The sequence below is a fragment of the Papio anubis genome, chromosome 14 (assembly GCF_008728515.1).
Source record: "Papio anubis isolate 15944 chromosome 14, Panubis1.0, whole genome shotgun sequence".
In the NCBI taxonomy this organism is placed as follows: Eukaryota; Metazoa; Chordata; class Mammalia; order Primates; family Cercopithecidae; genus Papio; species Papio anubis.
Window position 1 is genome coordinate 63,550,845 of NC_044989.1, and position 18,381 is coordinate 63,569,225.

At 36.1% G+C, this 18,381-nt stretch overlaps 1 protein-coding gene across 9 annotated transcripts in view; it reads right to left on the reverse strand.

Annotated features, from left to right (window-relative positions):
- Window positions 1-18,381, reverse strand: part of WDPCP (WD repeat containing planar cell polarity effector) — a 479,815-nt gene that overhangs the window by 53,758 nt on the left and 407,676 nt on the right. For 7 of the 9 annotated variants that reach the window (XR_002516673.2, XM_021924873.2, XM_021924877.2 and 4 more), the window contains one exon: window positions 3,367-3,529. Coding sequence is in view for 7 of the 9 variants with exons in the window: in XM_021924873.2 (XP_021780565.1) it covers window positions 3,367-3,529 (163 nt within the window). In the remaining 2 variants the exon portion in view is untranslated. Of the gene's footprint in view, window positions 1-3,366; window positions 3,530-18,381 lie in introns of those variants that run through there. The other 2 variants (XM_021924876.2, XR_002516674.2) reach the window with 2 other exon arrangements.

Here is an 18,381-nt window from a genome sequence, read left to right on the forward strand (position 1 = left end):
AGGGACCTGTATTCAGAATATATAAAAGTATCTTACAATTCAATAACAAGACAACTCAACTAAAGAATGGACAACAAATTTGAATAGTTATAACAATAAAGAATGCTAATGAGCAAATAAGAAATGTTCAACATCATTAGTTGTTACGGAAATGCAAATTAAAGCTACAATTAGATATCATTCTTCACCCACCAGAATAGTTATAATAAAAAAAGATCAACAATATTAAATGTTGGTGAGGATACTGAGAAACTGGAATCCTTATATATTGCTGGTGAGTATGTAAAATGTTACAGGCATTTTGGAAAACAATTTGGCAGTTTCTTAAAACTAGCAAATTAAATACAAACTTAGAATAAGACCCAGCAATTCAATTCCTAGATATCTGCCCAAGGGAAATGAAAATATATGTCCACTTAGAAACTTCAATGTGAATGTTTACAGCAACATTATTCATAATAGCCCCAAAATGGAAATAACCCAGATATCCATCAGCTGGTGAGTGGATAAGCAAAATGTGGCACATCCATGTAATAGAATACTATTCAGCAATTAAGAAGGAATAAACTATATATTACAACATGAGCCTCAGTAACATAATGCTAAGTGAAAGACACCAGATACAAAAGACAATGTATTGTATGACTTCATTTATATGAAATGTCCAGATTATATGATTTCATTTATATAAAATTTCTCTAGAGACAGAAAGCAGAGCAATGTTTGCCTCAGGCTGGGTTAGGAGAATGGAAATTAAGTATAACGGAACTATTTGGGGGTGATGGAAATGCTCTAAACCTAAACTGTGGTGGTGGTCATACAGCTTTATAAATTTACCAAATATCATTGTCTTGTATACTTACAATGGGTGAATTTTATGGTATATGTAAGTGATATCTCAGTAAAATTGTTTTTAAAGAAGTATCCAGACGTGGTGGCTCACGCCTGTAATCCCAGCACTTTGAAAGGCCAAGGCAGAAGGATCACTTGAGCCCAGGAGTCTGAGACCTGCCTGGGCAACATGGTGAAACCTTGTTTCTACAAAAAATACAAAAATTAGCCCGGCATGGTGGCAGGTGCCTGTAGTTGCAGTTGCTCAGGACACTGAGGTGGGAGAATCACCTGAGCCTGGGAGGTCGAAGCTGCAGTAAGCCATGATCGCACCACTGCACTCCAGCTTGGGTGACAGAGTGAGACCCTGCCCCCAAAATAAAATAAATAAATAAATAAAGAGGTAGGACTTCTAGGTAGCTGAAGATAACAGCAGTCGCCTATGTTCTATCTCCCAATACTTCTTTTATAAACAAAACAGAACATTATACAAGGAAAAATGAAAGTACATGACAATCATGTTCTTAGCATAACTTGAAGACAGAGAATGTTCAAACTTGAAAATAACTGTAAATAAAATGGAAAAAACAGCAAATGCTAATGCATGATCTCCCTAGCGCCTGATGTTCTGGTACATTGAAGCATGAACTACAAGGAAGATGCTATAAAGTACCATGCAATCTGAAGAGGCAGTTTTCAAAAAGGATAGCTTCTCAGGGAAAAGGCAGAAAGAGAGGGGCACTTTTGGCATTTGGGTGTGAAGGAAGAAAGAAGCATAAGGTGGAAAATACCAAGCAAGAGAAAGCCAAAAAATGGGAGGTCATACAATCCCATCAAGAATTTGCGGGCTGGGTGTGGTGGCTCATGCCTGTAATCCTAGCACTTTGGGAGGCCGAGGCAGGTGGATCACCTGAGGTCAGGAGTTTGAGACCAGTCTGGCCAACATGGTGGAACCCTGTCTCTACTAAAAATACAAATAAATAAATAAATTAGCAGGGCACAGTGGTGGGCACCTGTAATCCCAGCTACTATGGAGGGTGAAGCAAGAGAGTCGTGTGAACCAGGGAGGTGGGGGGTTGCAGTGAGCTGAGGTCGTGCCATTGCACTCCAGCCTGGGCAACTAGAGCAAAACTCTGTCTCAAAAAAAAAAAAAAGATTTTGTGGAGAGTTTAATTAGCGCCTCTTTGGCTTTCTCATTTCCAGGATCTCCCTGTTGAATTTTTGGCTAGTTTGCCATTCAGTCACTTGCCCTAATCAGACAAGCAGAACTGGCATTTCCTATCAAGTTTGTCACTTTTACTGACAATAGTTTGCTACTTTTATTAGACAATGCTGCTAGGTAGAGTTTTTCCACCCTCAGCTCCAAATCAAGTCAGCTGTTGGTTTTTAAAGCCAGCCCTACCTTGGTAGAACTAGTCTGGGGACGGGCACGATGATGGAAGCAGCTTCAGGCAAGAAAATAAAAGACTTCTACTTTATTACTAGAAGTTCAGCAATTTTTCATGAATAAATGCTTCTCAATTTGTTGTTTGCCTTTGTTTGATTTCCAACGCCCAGAAATGATGGTTTTTGTCTAGTTTTATATTAGTTTCTTGGGGAGAGGATTTGCCGATATCCAAATAAACTCTTTCATACTTGGAAATCCTCCCCCTCTTTATTTGCTGTTAATGTGTATAGTTTGAGGCATTTTTCTTGAGGGTATTGTAGGTGGGTATATATAATTGATATATACATATTTTTAAAAATTTGGCCTCTTTATAATTACTGAAAATAGTCAGGATCCTCAAAAGCAGGAATGTTATGCATAAACCAGGGACCAAATCTGACCCACTGCCTATTTTTATAAATAACGTTTTATTGTAACACCCCCATTCCGATTCATTTATATATTGTCTGTAGCCACTTTTTTACTGTAACAGCAGGATTGAGTAGTTGCAAAAGTTTGTGTGACCTGCAAAGCCTAAAATATTTGCTGTCTGGCCCTTTACACAAAACGCTTGCTGACCCTTGCTTGAGAGAATCATTATCATCATAATTAATATTATCATTATCACTGTAAATAACATTACTTTTTAAAAAAATTTCATATTCTTTATCTTTTCAATAACCCCATGTAGCAAACTAGACAGATATCAGATATTTAAACTATCATTTATCAGATTTCAAAAACTAATGGTAAACTTGCATTAAAGAAATATTATATAAATTATAATTCAAACTACATATTCTAAAAGTTAATATTTATTAAAGGCAGTCCAACAATCCTAGAATTTAACAGCAGAATGCAGACAATATTTTATAGTAATTTCATTTTGGCGTAGAATAACATTTATTGTAGCAATATTATTTTTACGTTCACTTCTGCCATTCATTATGCCTGCTCTGAATAACCAAACTCCTGCAAAGTCTGAGCCATAAGAAATGCAAATTTTTCTCCTTCACATTTTGAAATATTCTTGCTTTGCTATTAGTTCGCATTTGAACAGGTAATACTAAATACTTTATGGAGCAATTTCGTCAGTCAACATTTCTTACCTGTTAGAAGAGCCATTCAGTATTCTTTGTTGTACAATATGTCTGTGGGTTGGGCCAGAGGGAGGGAGGTTATCTGGAAATGAGTCTTCCCCTTGAGGTGCTAAAGACAGGCCAATAAAAGCTTCATTTAGCATATCCCCTCTGTCCAAGGGCCCCAGGAATTCTGTTAAAAATGATTAATATATGAGTGAAATACTAAGTACAATTTCTGCTAGCTCCCTCATAAGTAAGATTACAGAACAACTTGCACATATCCCAGTGGAACTTTTTTCTTTATTTTGTCAATTTGAAAATCTTGTTGTCCTAGTTCCCTATGACTTCTGTCATTCTTATACTTACTTCGGCAGTTTGATAACAGAATAGTGAATGATTTCAAATATTGATTTTTAAAAATTCATTTATATCTTTCTTATATATAGTGTTTTTAACCAGCTTATTATTTATATATTTTTTGTTTTTGTTAGCCAATTACTGGAATATTTTATCTTGGAATATTGCAAGAAATGATTTTGCTCTTTCACGTATAGCACGTAATTTGAAAAGGAAAATATCTTACCTAATATTTGCTTTAATTAGCATTTTAAACGTTATAGGGAGATATATACCCCCATATCTTAAGAGATGTACAGAGGTGTATAGAGAGATATTGGCAACTTTGACAGGACATTGTTTAAAAATATTGTTTGAAACATAACGAAGCTGTGAAAAATATATTTTTTGTAAGAAACATAAACCTTATTAAAAACCAAAAAATAAAAAAAAAACCTCTTAGGACCACCGTGTATGGCAAAACATAATTTTTACCATCTTAAACATCTTAAAGCATACAGTTCAATAGTGTTAAGTATATTCACATTGTTGTGAAGCAAATCTCCAGAACTTTTTTGTCTTGTAAAACTGAAACTGCACCCATTGTAGAATTCCCCATTTGCCCCTCTCCCAGTTTGATAACCAACATTTTATTTTCTGTTTATATGAATTTGATAACTTTAGATCTTGTAAAAGTGGTATCATACAGTATTTGTGTTTTTGTCACTGGCTTATTTCACTTAGCATAATGTCCTTAAGGTTTATCCGTGTTGTAGTATGTGACAAGATTTCTTCCTTTTTAAGACTGAGTAGTAAGCTATTGTATGTATATACCATGCTTTGTTTTTCCATTTTCTATTTATTGACATTTGGGTTGCTTCCACCTCCTGGCTATTGTGAATAATGCTGCTATGAACATGGATGTGCAGATATCTCCAAAACCCTGCTATCAGTGCTTTTGGACATATACTCAGAAGGGGGATTGCCATATCATACAGTGAATCTATCTTTAAATTTTTGAGGAAACACCATACTGTTTTCATTGTGGTTCACCATTTTACAATCCTACCAACAGTGCACAAAAATTCTAATTTCTCCAAATCCTTGACAAACTTGTTATTTTCTGTTTTTTTTTTTTTTTTTTAATTTGTTTTTTTTTTTTTTTTTTAAACTAGTCATCCTAATGAATGTGACGTGCTACCTTATGGTTTTGATTTGCATTTCTCTAATAAGTGATACTGAGCATCTTTTTATATGCTTGTTGGTCATTTGTATACCTTCATTGAAGAAATGTAGATTCAAGTCACTTGTCCTTGTTTTCTTTGAGACAGAGTCTCACTCTGTTGCCCAGGCTGGAGTGCAGTATCACAATCATGGCTCACTAAAGTCTTGACCTCTCAGGCTCAAGTGATCCTCCCACCTCAGCCCTTTGAGTAGCTGGAACTACAGGTGTGTGCCACAATGCATGACTCATTAAAAAAAAAACCATTATTGTAGAGAGGGGCTTTCACTAGGTTGCCTAGGCTGGTCTTGAACTCCTGGGCTCAGGCAATCTTCCTGCTTCCTGTGGTGGCTTGTGCCTATAATCCTGCCTCTCAAAGTGCTAGGATTACAGGCATGAGCCATGGCACTCAGCCCCCTTGCCCATTTTTAATTAGGTTGTTTTTGTTCTTAAGTTGTAGGAACTTGTATGTAGTCTAGATATTAACGATTTGTCAGATTTGCAAATATTTTCTCCCATTCCTCAGGCTGTCTGTTCACTTTATTGGTACTTTAATGTGTCCTTTAATGCATAAAAGTTTTTGAGTTGGATTAAACCCCATTTGTAGTCCCATTTGTCTATTTTGCTTTTGTTGCTTTTACTTTTGTTGTCACACACAAGAAATCATTGTCATATCCAGTATCATGAAGCTTTTCTCTAATGTTTTCTTCTAGTAGTTTTATACTTCTGTTTCTTATGTTTAGGTCTTTAATTCATTTTGAGTTAATTTCTGTTTATGGTGTAACAAAAGGGTGTAACTTGCTCTTTTGCATGGGGATATTCAGTTTCCCAGCAACGTTTGTTGAAGAGATAGTTCCTGTTGCGTGAATGGTGTTGACATCTGTCAAAAATTGTTTGACCATATGGTTAATGGTTTATATCTGGGCTCTCAATTCTGTTCATTTTTGTTGGTCTGTATGTCTGCGTTTATGCCAGTCCTAATGTTTAGATTACTGTAGCCTTGTAATATGTTTTGAAATCAGAAAGACCTCTTTTTCCTTTTTCAAGATTGTTCTGGCTATTCAGCATCCCTTGTGATTCCATATGAATTTTTAAATGGATTTTTCTATATTTCCAAAGATGCCATTGGGATTTTGATAGGGATTGCACTGAATTGGTAGATTACCTTGGGCAATACTGACATTTTAACAGTATTGGATGTCTTTCAATTTATTTGTGTCTTTAATACCTATCAGCAGTGTTTTCTAGTTTTAAGTCTTTTATCTCCTTGGTTAGGTTTATTCCAAAGTATTTTATTCTTTTTGATGCTATTGTAAATGAAATTGTTTTCTTACTGTCCTTTGCAGATTGCTCATTTTTAGTGTACAGAAATGCAATGGATTTTTGTATGTTGACTTGTATCTTGCAACTTTGCTGAATTCAATTATTCTAAAGTTTTTAAATGGGATCTTTAGGGCTTTCTGCATAGGAGATTAAGACATCTGTAACCAGAGACAATTTCACTTCCTTTCTGATTTTGGTGCCTTTTATTTCACTTGCATAATGCTTTGACTAGGACATTCCAGTACTATGTTAAATAGAAGGGGTGCAGGCATCTTTGTCTTGTTCTTGATCCTAGAGTAAGGGCTTTCCGTTTTCACCATTGAGATTGATGTTAGCTGTGGTCTTTTCATGTATAGCCTTCATTATGTTGCGGTATTAATAGTTTCCTTACATCCTAGTTTGTTGAGCATTTTTAGCATGAAAGAACATCAAATTTTGTCAAACGCTATTTTTGTGTGTATCAATTGAGATGATTATGTAGTTCTCATCTTTCATTCTGTTAATGTGATTAAAATGATTTTTTAATGTTGAACTATCCTTACTTTACATCAATAAATTTTACTTGATCATGGTATATTATCTTTTTACTATGCCTAAGAATTTGGTTGGCTAGTATTTTGTTAATGACTTTTGCTCCAATATCTATCAAGAATGTTGGTCTGTAGTTTTCTTTGTCTTCATCTGTCTTTATTATTAGGGTAATGCTAGCCTTATATAATGAATTTGGGATTTTCCCTTCTTTTAATTTTTTTGGAAGAGTTTGAGGAGAACAGGTGTTCATTCTTCTTTAAATATTTGCTGAAATATTCTAATGAAGGCATGAGGTCTTGGTCTTTTCTTTGTGTGGAGTGTTGGTTACTGATGCAATCTCTTTAATAGTTGTAAGTCTGTCCAGATTATGTAATTCTTCATTATCCAATCTTGGTTGGCTGTGTGTTTAAAAGATTTTGTCCATTTATGTAAGTTTTCCATACGTTGTTGGCATACGACTGTTTGTATATTCTCTTACAACCCTCTTTATTTTATGTTGTACTGGCTTTAATATCCCCTCTTTCACTCTTGATTTTAGTTATTTGAGTCTTCTCTTTTTTTAAATTAGTATGCCTAATAATTGGTCAGTTTTGTAGATACTTTGGAAAAATCACCTTAAGTTTTGTTGATGATTTTTTTCTATTGCTTTTGTATTCTCTATTTCATTGATCTTTGCTCTAAACTTTATTATTTTCTTCTGTTAGCTTTGGGTTTAGTTTCTTTTTCTTTTTTTCGTTTTTTAAGGTACAAAGTTAGGTTGTTAGTTTTCAATCTTTCTTCTTTTTTAATGTAAACATAGCCATAAACTTCTCTATTAGTACTGTTTTCACTGCATCTCACAAGTTTGGGCACTCATATGGCTTGAATGTTCCCTCCAAATCTCATGTTGAGATGTAATACCCAGTGTAGGAGGTGGGACTTTGTATTAGGCTGTTCTTGCATCACTATAAAGAAATACCACACAACCTGAGCAACATGTCAAAACCGCATTTCTACAGAAAGTACAAAAATTACCTAGGCATGGTAGCTCATGCCTATTATTGCAGTTACTCAGGAATTTGAGGCTAGAGAATCGCTTGACCAAGGAAACGGAGGTTGCAGTGAGCTGAGACTGCACCACTGCACTCCAGCCTGGGTGACAGAGTGAGGCCCTGTCCCGGGGGCGGGGGGGGGGGGGACGGGGAAGAAATATCAGAGACTGGGTAATTTATAAAGAAAAGGGGTTTAATTGACTCATTGTTCTGCAGGCTGTACCTGCATGGTGCTGGCATCTGCTCAGCTTCTGGGGAGGACTCAGGGTGCTTTTCCTCATGGAGGAAGGTGAAATGGAAGGTGACTGGATCATGGGAGCAGATTTCTCATGAATGGTTTAGCACCATCCCCTTGGTGCTGTCTTTGCAGTAGTGAGTTCTCATGAGATCTGGCTATTTAAAAGTGTGTGGCACCTCCCCCTTCTCTTTCTCCTTCTCAAGCCTTCCCTTGCTCTTCCCATTTCACCTTCTGCCATGAGGAAAAGCTCCCTGAGGCCTCCTCAGAAGCTGAGTAGATGCCAGCACTGTGCTTGTAGAGCCTGCAGAACTGTCAATAAAACTTCTTTTCTTTAAAAATTACCCAGTCTTGAGTATTCCTTTATAGCGATCCAAGAATGGCCTAACACAGGAACACTGTGTTTTCATTTTCATTTGTCTCAAGAGGTTTTCTAATTTCCCTTGTGATTTCTTCTTTGACCTGTTGTTTAAGAGTGCATTGCTTAATTTTCATGTATTTGTGGATTTTCCAGTTTTCCTTCTGTTGTTGATGTCTAGTGTCATTTCACTGTAATCAGAGAATATATTTTCTGTGATTGCTCTCTTTTAAAATTTGTTAAGATTTGTTTTGTGGCCTTCATGTGGTCTATTTTGGAGAATGTTCCATGTGCACTTGAAAAGAATGTTTTTTTTTTGCAGTTGATGGGTGAGTGTTCTGTATATGTTCTGTTCATTATATAGACCTGGAGGTCATTATCTTAAGTGAAATAACTCAGAAAACAGAAAGTCAAATACCATATGTTCTCATTTATAAATAGGAGCTAAATACTGTGAACACATGGAAATAGAGTGTAGAATAATAGACACTGGAGCCTCAGAACAGTGGGAGGGTGGTAACTGTTAGTGAAGACCTCTATTACTTTTTTTTGGTATGCATTGAAGGGGTGCAAGTGCAGTTTTGTTACATGGCTGTACCGTGTAGTGGTAAAGTCTGGCTATTTAGTGTAGCTACCACCTGAATAATGTACATAGTACCCATTTATTTATTTCTCATCCTTTACCCACCTCCTATAGTACTGAATCTCCAGTGTCTATTATTTCATACTTTATGTCCATGTATACACAATATTTAGCTCTCACTCGTAAGTGAGAACATGTGGTGTTCGACTTTCTGTTTCTGAGTTATTTAACTTAAGACTATAGCCTCCAGTTCCATCAATGTTGCTGCAAAAGATAATTCTGGCTGAGTGGTATTCCATTGCACATATACACTACATTTTCTGTATCCAGTCGTTCACTGATGTAAACATAGGTGATCCCATCTCTTTGCTGTTGTGAATAGTGCAGTGATAAACACATGAGTGTGGGTATCTTTTAGATCTAATTATTTATTTTCCTTTGGGTAGATAGCCAGTAGCGGGATTGCTACCTCAAATGGCAGTTCTATTTTCAGTTCTATGAGAAATCTCCATATGATTTTTCATACAGGTTATACTAATTTACATTCCCGCTAACAGTGTGTAAGTGTTCCATTTTCTCTGCATCCTTACCAACATCTGTTATTTTTTGAATTTTTAGTAATAGCTATTATGACTTCTGTGAAATATGTCATTGTGGTTTTAATTTGCATTTCTCTGATGGTTAGTGATGTTAAGCGTTTTTTCATATGCAGGTTAGACATTTGTATGTTTTCTTTTGAAAAAATGTTCATGTTCTTTGCCCATTCGGTAGTGTAGGAGGTGGGTAAAGGATGAGGAGATATTTATGTTCTTTGATTTGTTTATGTCGTTGTTGAGTTGTTTGAGTTCGTTGTATATTAGTCCCTTGTTGTATCCATAGTTTGTAAATGTTTTCTCCCATTCTGCATGTTGTCTGTTGTCTTATTTCTTTTGCTTTGCAGAAGCTCTTTGGTTTAATTAAGTCCCATTTGTCTATTTGTGTTTTTGTTGCATTTGCTTTTGAGGCCTTAGTCATAAATTGTTCATCTAGGCCAATGTCCAGAGGAGTTTTCCCTAGGTTTTCTTCTAATATTTTTATAGTTTCAAGTCTTACATTTAAGCCTTTAATTGATCTTGAGTTGGCTTATAGATGGTAAGAGACAGAAGTCCAGTTTCATTCTTCCGCACAGGTAATCCAGTTTTCCCGGCACCACTTATTGTAAAGGATGTCCTTCCTTCAGGTATGTTTGTGTTGATATTGTCAAAGATCAGTTGTCTACAGGTATGTGGCTTTATTTCTGAGTTCTCTATTGTGTTACGTTGATCTATGTGTCTGTTTTTATACAAGTACCATGCTGTTTTGGTTACTATAGCCTCGTAGTATAATTTGAAGTCAGGTAATGTGATGCCTCCAGCTTTGTTCTTTCTGCTTACAATTGCTTTGGATATTCAGGCTCTTTTTTCATTCCATATGAATTTTAGGATTATTTTTTCTAATTCTGTGAAAAATTACATTTTAAAAATAGGAATTATATTCAATCTGTACATCTGTATGGTTGTTTTAATGATATTGATTTTTCTGATCCATGAACATGAGGAGTTTTTCCATTTGTGTCATGTATGATTTCTATCATCAGTGTTTTGGAGTTTTCCTTGTAAAGATCTTTTACCCCCTTGTTTAAAATATATTCCTAAATATTTTACTTTTTTTTGTAGCTATTGTACTTCTTGATTTGGTTCTCAGTTTGTTGTTCATGTATAGAAATGACAGATTTTTGTACACTGATTTCATTCTGAAACTTTACAGAATATATGAAATCTAGGAGTCTTTGGGATTTTCTAGGTATAAGATCATATCATGAGCAAACAGAGATAAGCTGACTTCATCTTTTCCAAATTGGGATGCCTTTTATTTCTTCTCTTGCCTGATTGCTCTGGCTTGGGCTTCTAGTATGTTGAACAGGAGTGGTGAAAGTGGTCATCAATGTCTTGTTCCAGTTCTTCGGGAGACTGCTTTCAAATTTTCCCTGTTTAGTATAATGTTTTCTGTGGTCTTATCATATATTGCTTTTATTACTTTGCAGTATGTTCCTTTTATGCCTAGTTTGTTGAGGATTTTATCACCAAAGGATCCTTAATTTTATCAAATGCTTTTTCTGTATCTATTGAGATATTTATATAGTTTGTTTTTAATTCTCCTCATATAATGAATCAAATTTATTTACTTGAGTATGTTGAACTACACTTGGCATCTTTGGAATAAAACCATTTGATTGTGGTGTATTATATTTTTGATGTGCTGTTGTATTGGGTTTGCTAGTACTTTGTTGCAAGTTTTTGCATCTGTGTTCATCAGAGATTTTGGTCTATAGTTTTCATTTTTTGTTGTGTGCTAGTCTGGCTTTAGTATCAGAATAATACTGGTTCTGTACAATGAGTCAGGGAGGCTTCCCTCATTGAAGTTTTGGAAGCGTTTTCAGGGGGCATTGGCACCAGTTCTTTGTAGATTTGGTAGAATTTGGCTGTGAATCCATTTGCCCCTGGACTTTTTTTTTCCCCCCTTAGGAGACTTTTTTTTATTACTGATTAAGTGTCACTACTTGTTACTGGTTTGCTTAGGATTTCTATGTGTTCAATATCGGGTGGTTTTATGTTTCCAGGAATTTATATGTCTTCTAGGTTTTCTAGTTTGTGAGTGCAGAGATGTTCATTGTAGTCTTTGATGATCGCTTGTATTTCTGTGGTATCAGTTCTAATGTCTCCTTTTAAATTTCTGATTGTTTATTGGATCTTCTGTCTTCTTTTCTTGATTAGTCTAGCTAGCAGTTTGTCAACTTCATTTTATCAAAGAACAAACTTTCTGTTTCTTTGATCCTTTATAATGTTCTTTTGTTCACAATTTCATTTAGTTCTTCCCTGATTTGTTTTCTGTTAGCTTTGGGTTTTCTTTGTTCTTTTTTTTTCTACTTTCTTGAGGTGTGATGTTAGGTTGTTAATTTGATTTTTCTATTCTTTGGATGTAAGCGTTTAATGTTATAAACTTCCCTCTTAGCACTGCTTTTGCTGTATCCCAGAGGTTTTGGTATGTTGTTTCCATTTTCATTCATTTCTAAAAATTTTTAAATTTCCATCTTAATTTTGTCATTTACCCAAAGACTGTTCAGGAATATGTTGTCCAATTTCCATGTGTTGTATAGTTTCAGCAGTTCCTCCTGGTATTGATTTATAGTTTTACTTTTCTGTGGTCTCAGAAAATACTTGGTATGATTTCAATTTTTAAAAATTTATTGAGATTTGTTTTGTGACCTAATGTATGGTCTATGTTTGAGAATGCTGCATGCACTAATGAGAAGAATCTATATTCTGCTGTTGTTCGGTAGAATGTTCTGTAAATGTCTGTTAGGTATATTTGGTCTCAAGATCAATTTAAGCCCAGTGTTTCCTTGTTGTTTTTCTGTCTCAATGATCTGTGAACTGCTGTGAGTGCAGTGTTGAAGTCTCCCACCATTATTATATTGCTATCTCTTTATGTCCAGTAATATTTGTTTTGTGACTCTGACTGTTCCAGTGTTTTGTGTGTATATATTCAGGATTTTTATATCCTCTCGTTGAATTGATTCCTTTATCATTATATAATGACTGACTTTGTCTTTTTTTTACTTTTGTTGATTCAAAGTCTGTTTTATCTGATACAAGCATAGATACTCCTGCTCACTTTTAGTTTCTGTTTGTGTGGGAGATCTGTTTCTAGCCCTTTACCTTCAGGCTATAAGAATCTTTACCAATATGGGGGGTTTCTTATAGTTCTTATGAAAATATGGTTCATATTTTAAAAACCTATCTGCCAATCTATACCTTTAAATGAAGCATTTTATCTATTTATGTACAGTGTTCATAGTCATATGTGAGGTTTGTTTCTGTCATAATGTTATCAAATTGCTTTGTACGTTATATGCATCTTTTTCCCCCCCTTTGTTTGTCTTTGTGGTTTGGTGGAGTTCTGTCCTGTTGTAATTTGATTTCTTTCTCTTCCTCCTTTGTGTAACTGTTTTCATAAGACCTGTGAGTTTTATACTTTTGTGTATTTTTATGATGGCAAACATTGACCATTTTGTTCCATGTTTAGAACTCCTTTGAATATTTTTGTAGGGTTTGTCTAGTGGTGATACATTCCCTCAGTGTTTGGAAAATACCTTATTTCTCCTTTAGTTATGAAACTTATTTTAGCAGAATACAAAATTTGTGGTTGATAATTTTTTTTTTCATTTAAGCACGTTGAAAATAGAATCCCAATCTCTTACTGACTTATAAAGTTTCCACTGAGAAGTCCACTGTTAGTCTGATGGAGTTTCCTTTACAGGTGACTAGATTATTTTCTCTTGCTGATTTTAGGATTTCTTCCTTTATATTGATTTTAGACAATTTAATGACTATATGTTGCGGTGAAATCCATCTGGCAGTGTGTTCTCTTAGTATTCATTTGGCCCCTAGTATTTGCATGTCCAAATCTCTTATAAAACTAGGGAAATTTTCATCCATTATTTCCTTAAATGATTTTCAAAACTATGTTTTTCCTTCTCCCTCAGGAACACCAATGATTCATAAGTTTAGATTCTTTATATAATTCCATGCTTCTCAAAATGTTCTTTCTAATTTATTCTTTTTTCTTTATCTTTGTCTAACTAGATAATTCAAAGCACTTGTCTTCAAATTTTGAGATTCTGTCTTCTGCTTTATCTAGTCAGTTATTGACCCTTTCAGCTGTATTTTGTTATTCCTTCAGTGAATTTTTCATTTCCAAAAGTTATGTTTGTTCATTTTTAGATAAGAAAAAATTGGTAAAGTTCTCTGTGATAAATTTCTCATTTATATCCAGAATTAATTTTCTGATTTCTTTCTATTGGTGTTCAGATTTCTTTTGGATCTCATTGAGCTTCTATAAAATCAATATTTTGAATTCTTTATCTGGCATTTCAGAAATTTCCTTTTGGTCAGCATCCATTGCTAGAGAGTTAGTGTAATCCTTTGAGGGGTGTCATAACCCCCTGACTTTTCATGCTTCCAGTATTATGCAGATTTTTTTCTCATTTGGAGAAATAGTCACTTCTTATTATTGAATTACCTGGATTTGGACAGGACGTCCCCCCCCACCACCAAGTCCTTGAGGATGTGACTGCAATATATGTTGTGCAGGGCTGTTTGGCTTTGCTACCAGGTGCATTCAGTGGCAAAGACTACGTATGAATTCCTTGGTTGTAAATTACCATCATGTGGTGGCTTTTTCAAATGCTGGTTGTAGTAGTGGTATACCAGGCAGGTGAGTAGGCTCATGACCTCCTGTGAAGCAAGGGTTATAGGTCACAAGGAGCTTATCTCATTCCTAAGTGCTGTGGGCTTGTGTTACCAGATTTTGTCCTGTGTTGTGCAGGTTGACCTCCAGGCCAGTCAGTGGCACTTGTAGGTAAGAGCTGGCTGTGGTGGTAGTAGTAAAGTTCATGCTTGATCTTTGTTTACCAAGAGAAACTCTCCAATGTCCCAGGCAATGGGCTGGATTGTGGAATGCTCAGTGGTTTGGGTTTTATCCTCAGCCTCAGAGAGCATGTGAAGCTGAGCAGAGCTGGACCAGGCACCCTGCACTTGCACTGGTCCCGCCCACCGCCTCCCCCCCCCCGCCCCCGAATAGTGAATGCAAGCACTATCTCTGAGGAGAATTTAGGGAGCAGTCACCAAATGCCTGGATATCTGGATATACGCCTAATAAAGAGTAGAAACACTGCTGCTGCACCAAGTTCCTCACATGTGAAGAGCAGGGCAGCCAAAGCTCCTAGACCAGGTGAGCTGGTGTGGGAATCTGCTTCCCTCTCACTCCTCAGAACCAATGGAGTTGAATCCCACCCTGGCATGAGCTAGGGCACTTAGGAAAGTCAATGCAGATTGGCTTTAGGATCGCAGTGCCATCCCTGTCCACAAATCTTGCCACTTGGGGAAAACCATGGCTGTCTAACAAATCTCCTCCCTCTCTGGTTCCACAAAGGGGGAAAGCCCAATTTCAGAACCCATGGCTTGAATGCACTCCACAATCACCACTCAGTTCCTGATGTGGGGGTCCTTCCCCAACTCCAGTCCCAGCACTCGATTCTCCAGCCCAAGAATCTCTAATACCCATGGGTACTGCTGCTAAGTTACTGAATCCTGCCCAGTGAGCCAGGATTGAAAAGGGCATCCTCCTGTTAGATCCCAGGTCTGGGAAAATGTCTGGAGCATTTCCCAGTATTTTTCTTTCTCACTCTCCTGGCCGCTCACCATGTTAGCCCCAGGGCTTAGAAGGGCCGAGGTAGTTTCCCATGGCGTGGGTGGCATGGTTTCTCAGAGGAAAGGTAGATCACAGAGGTACACTCTTGGCTCCTCTACCATATCGGGGGCTTCACTCACAGTTCTCAGTCAGATGCTGCTACTCAGGGTGCCTTCTCACCTTTTCTTTTCTGGGATTTGAATTTCTGTGCTGCTTCTTGAATAAAAGAGCACTATGTGACTATACACTATTTTTTTTTTTTTTTGCTTCCAAATAGGTGAAGCATGCTAGAAAAGTCTCTGATCTGCCACCTTGGGGAAAAAAAAGAGAAGTCCTTTATTTCTTTATTGATCTTATCTTATATCTGGTGGTCCTATCCATTACTAAAATCTCCTACTATTACTGTGTTGATATGTATTTATCCCTTCAATTCTGTCAATGTTTGCTTCACATATTTAAGAGCTCTGATATTTAGTGCATAAATATTTATAATTACTATATCATCCTGGTGAATTGACCCTTTAATCATTATATAGTATCCTTCTTAGTCTCTTGTGACAGTTTTTCACTTGAAATCTATTTTGCCTCATATTAGTATAGATATCCCTGCTCTCTTTTGGTTACTGTCTGCATTGAATATCTTTTTTCATCCTTCACGTTTAGCCTTTATGTGTTATTAGATCTAAACGGCTTTTATGCAGCATACCACTGGATCCTATTTTTATTTTTTTTATCCACTTAGCCAATATGTCTTTGGCAGAGGAGTTTAATTTCCTCACTTTAAAGTAATTACTGATATGGAAAGATTTTCTATTGCCATTTTGTTACCTGTTTCCTGTATATCTTGTGGCTTTTTGGACCCTCATTCTTCCCTTACTGTCTGTCTTTGACTCCCTTCTCATTTCCTTTTGTGGGCATTGTATGGATATTTTCTTGTGGTTACCACTGCAATTGCAGAAAGTATCTTAAAGTTATAACAAATCTATTTTAGGCTAATAAGAACTTAATTTCAATTGCATACACAAATTCTCCTTTACAGCCACCATTTCCCCCCTTATGTTATTGTCATAAATTACCTATTGTATCTGTTGTATATCAATTAACATAGATTTATAATTTTATGTGTCTGTGATTTACTTGGTTAGACTTGTATATACAAGAATTAAAAGTGGATTTATGCACCAGAATTACAATATAGGATTCCATATTTATTTAAATGTTTATCATTAGTGGAGAACTTTATAATTTCATATTACTATGTTGGTGCCTACCATCCTTTGTTTAATTTGAAGGACTCTCTTTAGTATTTATTGTCTAGTAATATTGACTAAACAGCTTTTGTTTATCTGGAAAGGTCTTAATTTCTTCTTCATTTCTGAAGGACAGTTTTGCTGGATACAGTATTCTTGATTTTTTTTTTCTTTTAGCACCTTAATCATTCCATTTCTTTTTAGCTTCAAGGTTTCTATTGAGAAATCTGCTGATAATCTTGGTTGGCTCACTTATATGTGATGAGTTGTTTTTCTCTGGCTGCTTTCAAGATTCTTTGACTCATAACAATTTGATTATAACATGTCTTGGTATGGGTCTCTTCAGGTTTATCACAGTTGGAGTTCATTGAGTTCTTGAGTTTGTAGGTCCATTTCTTTTATCAGCCTTGGGAAGTTTGTTGCCACTTTTTGTTCATATAAGCTCTTTGTCCCTTTCTCTTTCTCTCCTCCTTTTGAGACTCCCATACGACATATATTATTCTGCTCAGGTTCTGTTAATTTATCTTCATTTTTTTTCTTTTTTCTCCTCAGTCTCAATAATTTCAAATGTGTTAACTTCAAGAACACTGATTCTTCTGCTTGCTTAAGTCCACTGATTCTTCTGCTTGCTTAAGTCTACTGTTGAACCCCTCTAGTGAATTATTTAGTTCACTTGTATTTTTCAGGTCCATAGTTTGTTTTTGTTTTTTCAAGCGACAGGGTCTTGCTATGTTGCCCAGGCTAGTCTTGAACTCCTGGACTCAAGCAATCCTCCCTCCTCAGCCTCCCAAAGTGTTAGGATTAGAGGCTTGAGGCATCATGCCTGGCTTGATAGAAAATAGTTTCTCTTTGTTGATATTCTTATTTTGTTCATGCATTGTTTTCCTGATTTCTGTGTAGTTCTGTGTTCTCTTGAAGGTCTTGATCATCTTTATGAGAGTTATTATACATTTTTTTTTAGGAAGCTTATAGATCTGCATTTCTTTAAGGCAAATTTCTGGAGCTTAATTTTGTTCCTTTGTTCCGGCCATGGTCCCATTTCTTTGTATGCCTTGTGGTCTTTTGTTGGGATTTGAGCATTTGAAGAAACAGCCAACTTTCTCAATCTTTATGATGAACTACTTTTATTTGGGGGAAAACTGTGACCAGTCAATCTGGCTAGAGGTTCTGAGACCTCTCAGATTTTTCCTGGGGATGCATTTTCTTTGGGGTTGTATGTTTACGTTTAGTTTATCTGGGTGCTTCTGTCTTCCTTTCTTGTATCTTCGCGGGAGCTGTTTCTGTTTTAGTCCTCTGCCCTTAATCTCCTGCTCCCCCTAGAGCCTGGCTGCAGAACTGCAGAGTCTCTGCTGTCTAACATGCTAAGGCATTAACCTCTGTTTTCAGTGGCCTCTCATCTTGTATCCACACTATGCAACTGCCATTCTCATCAGTTCCCTGAGCAAAGTAATGCAGCCTGCAAGGGAGTTAGCATGCTGGACTTAAGTTTCACTCTATTTCTTCTGTTCCAAGGGAGGGGTCAGGCAAGCAAAATACAATGAACTCTCTTACCCTCTCAGGCACCATCCATTCTCTTGTTTTTGCACTTGCATGAGTCCTGTAGTCCATTAACTAATTTCTAGGTTTATCACAAAGCTATTTTTATGTATATGTTGCAGATAATTTGTCTCCATAGAAAAACGAGGGTCTGGAGCTTCCTAATCTGCCATCTTGCTAATGTCATTTCTGTATATTATTTCCACAGTGTGTATATAGATCTACATAGATATATATATTTGAAAACTGTAGCAGATAAGGACTAAATGCTTTTTCCTTGACAGACAAAACATTATATTTATCCTCACCTTGAGTCCTTTTCCCAATCCTTACTGTTATTGAATTTCTTTTTATATTCCATTAGAAA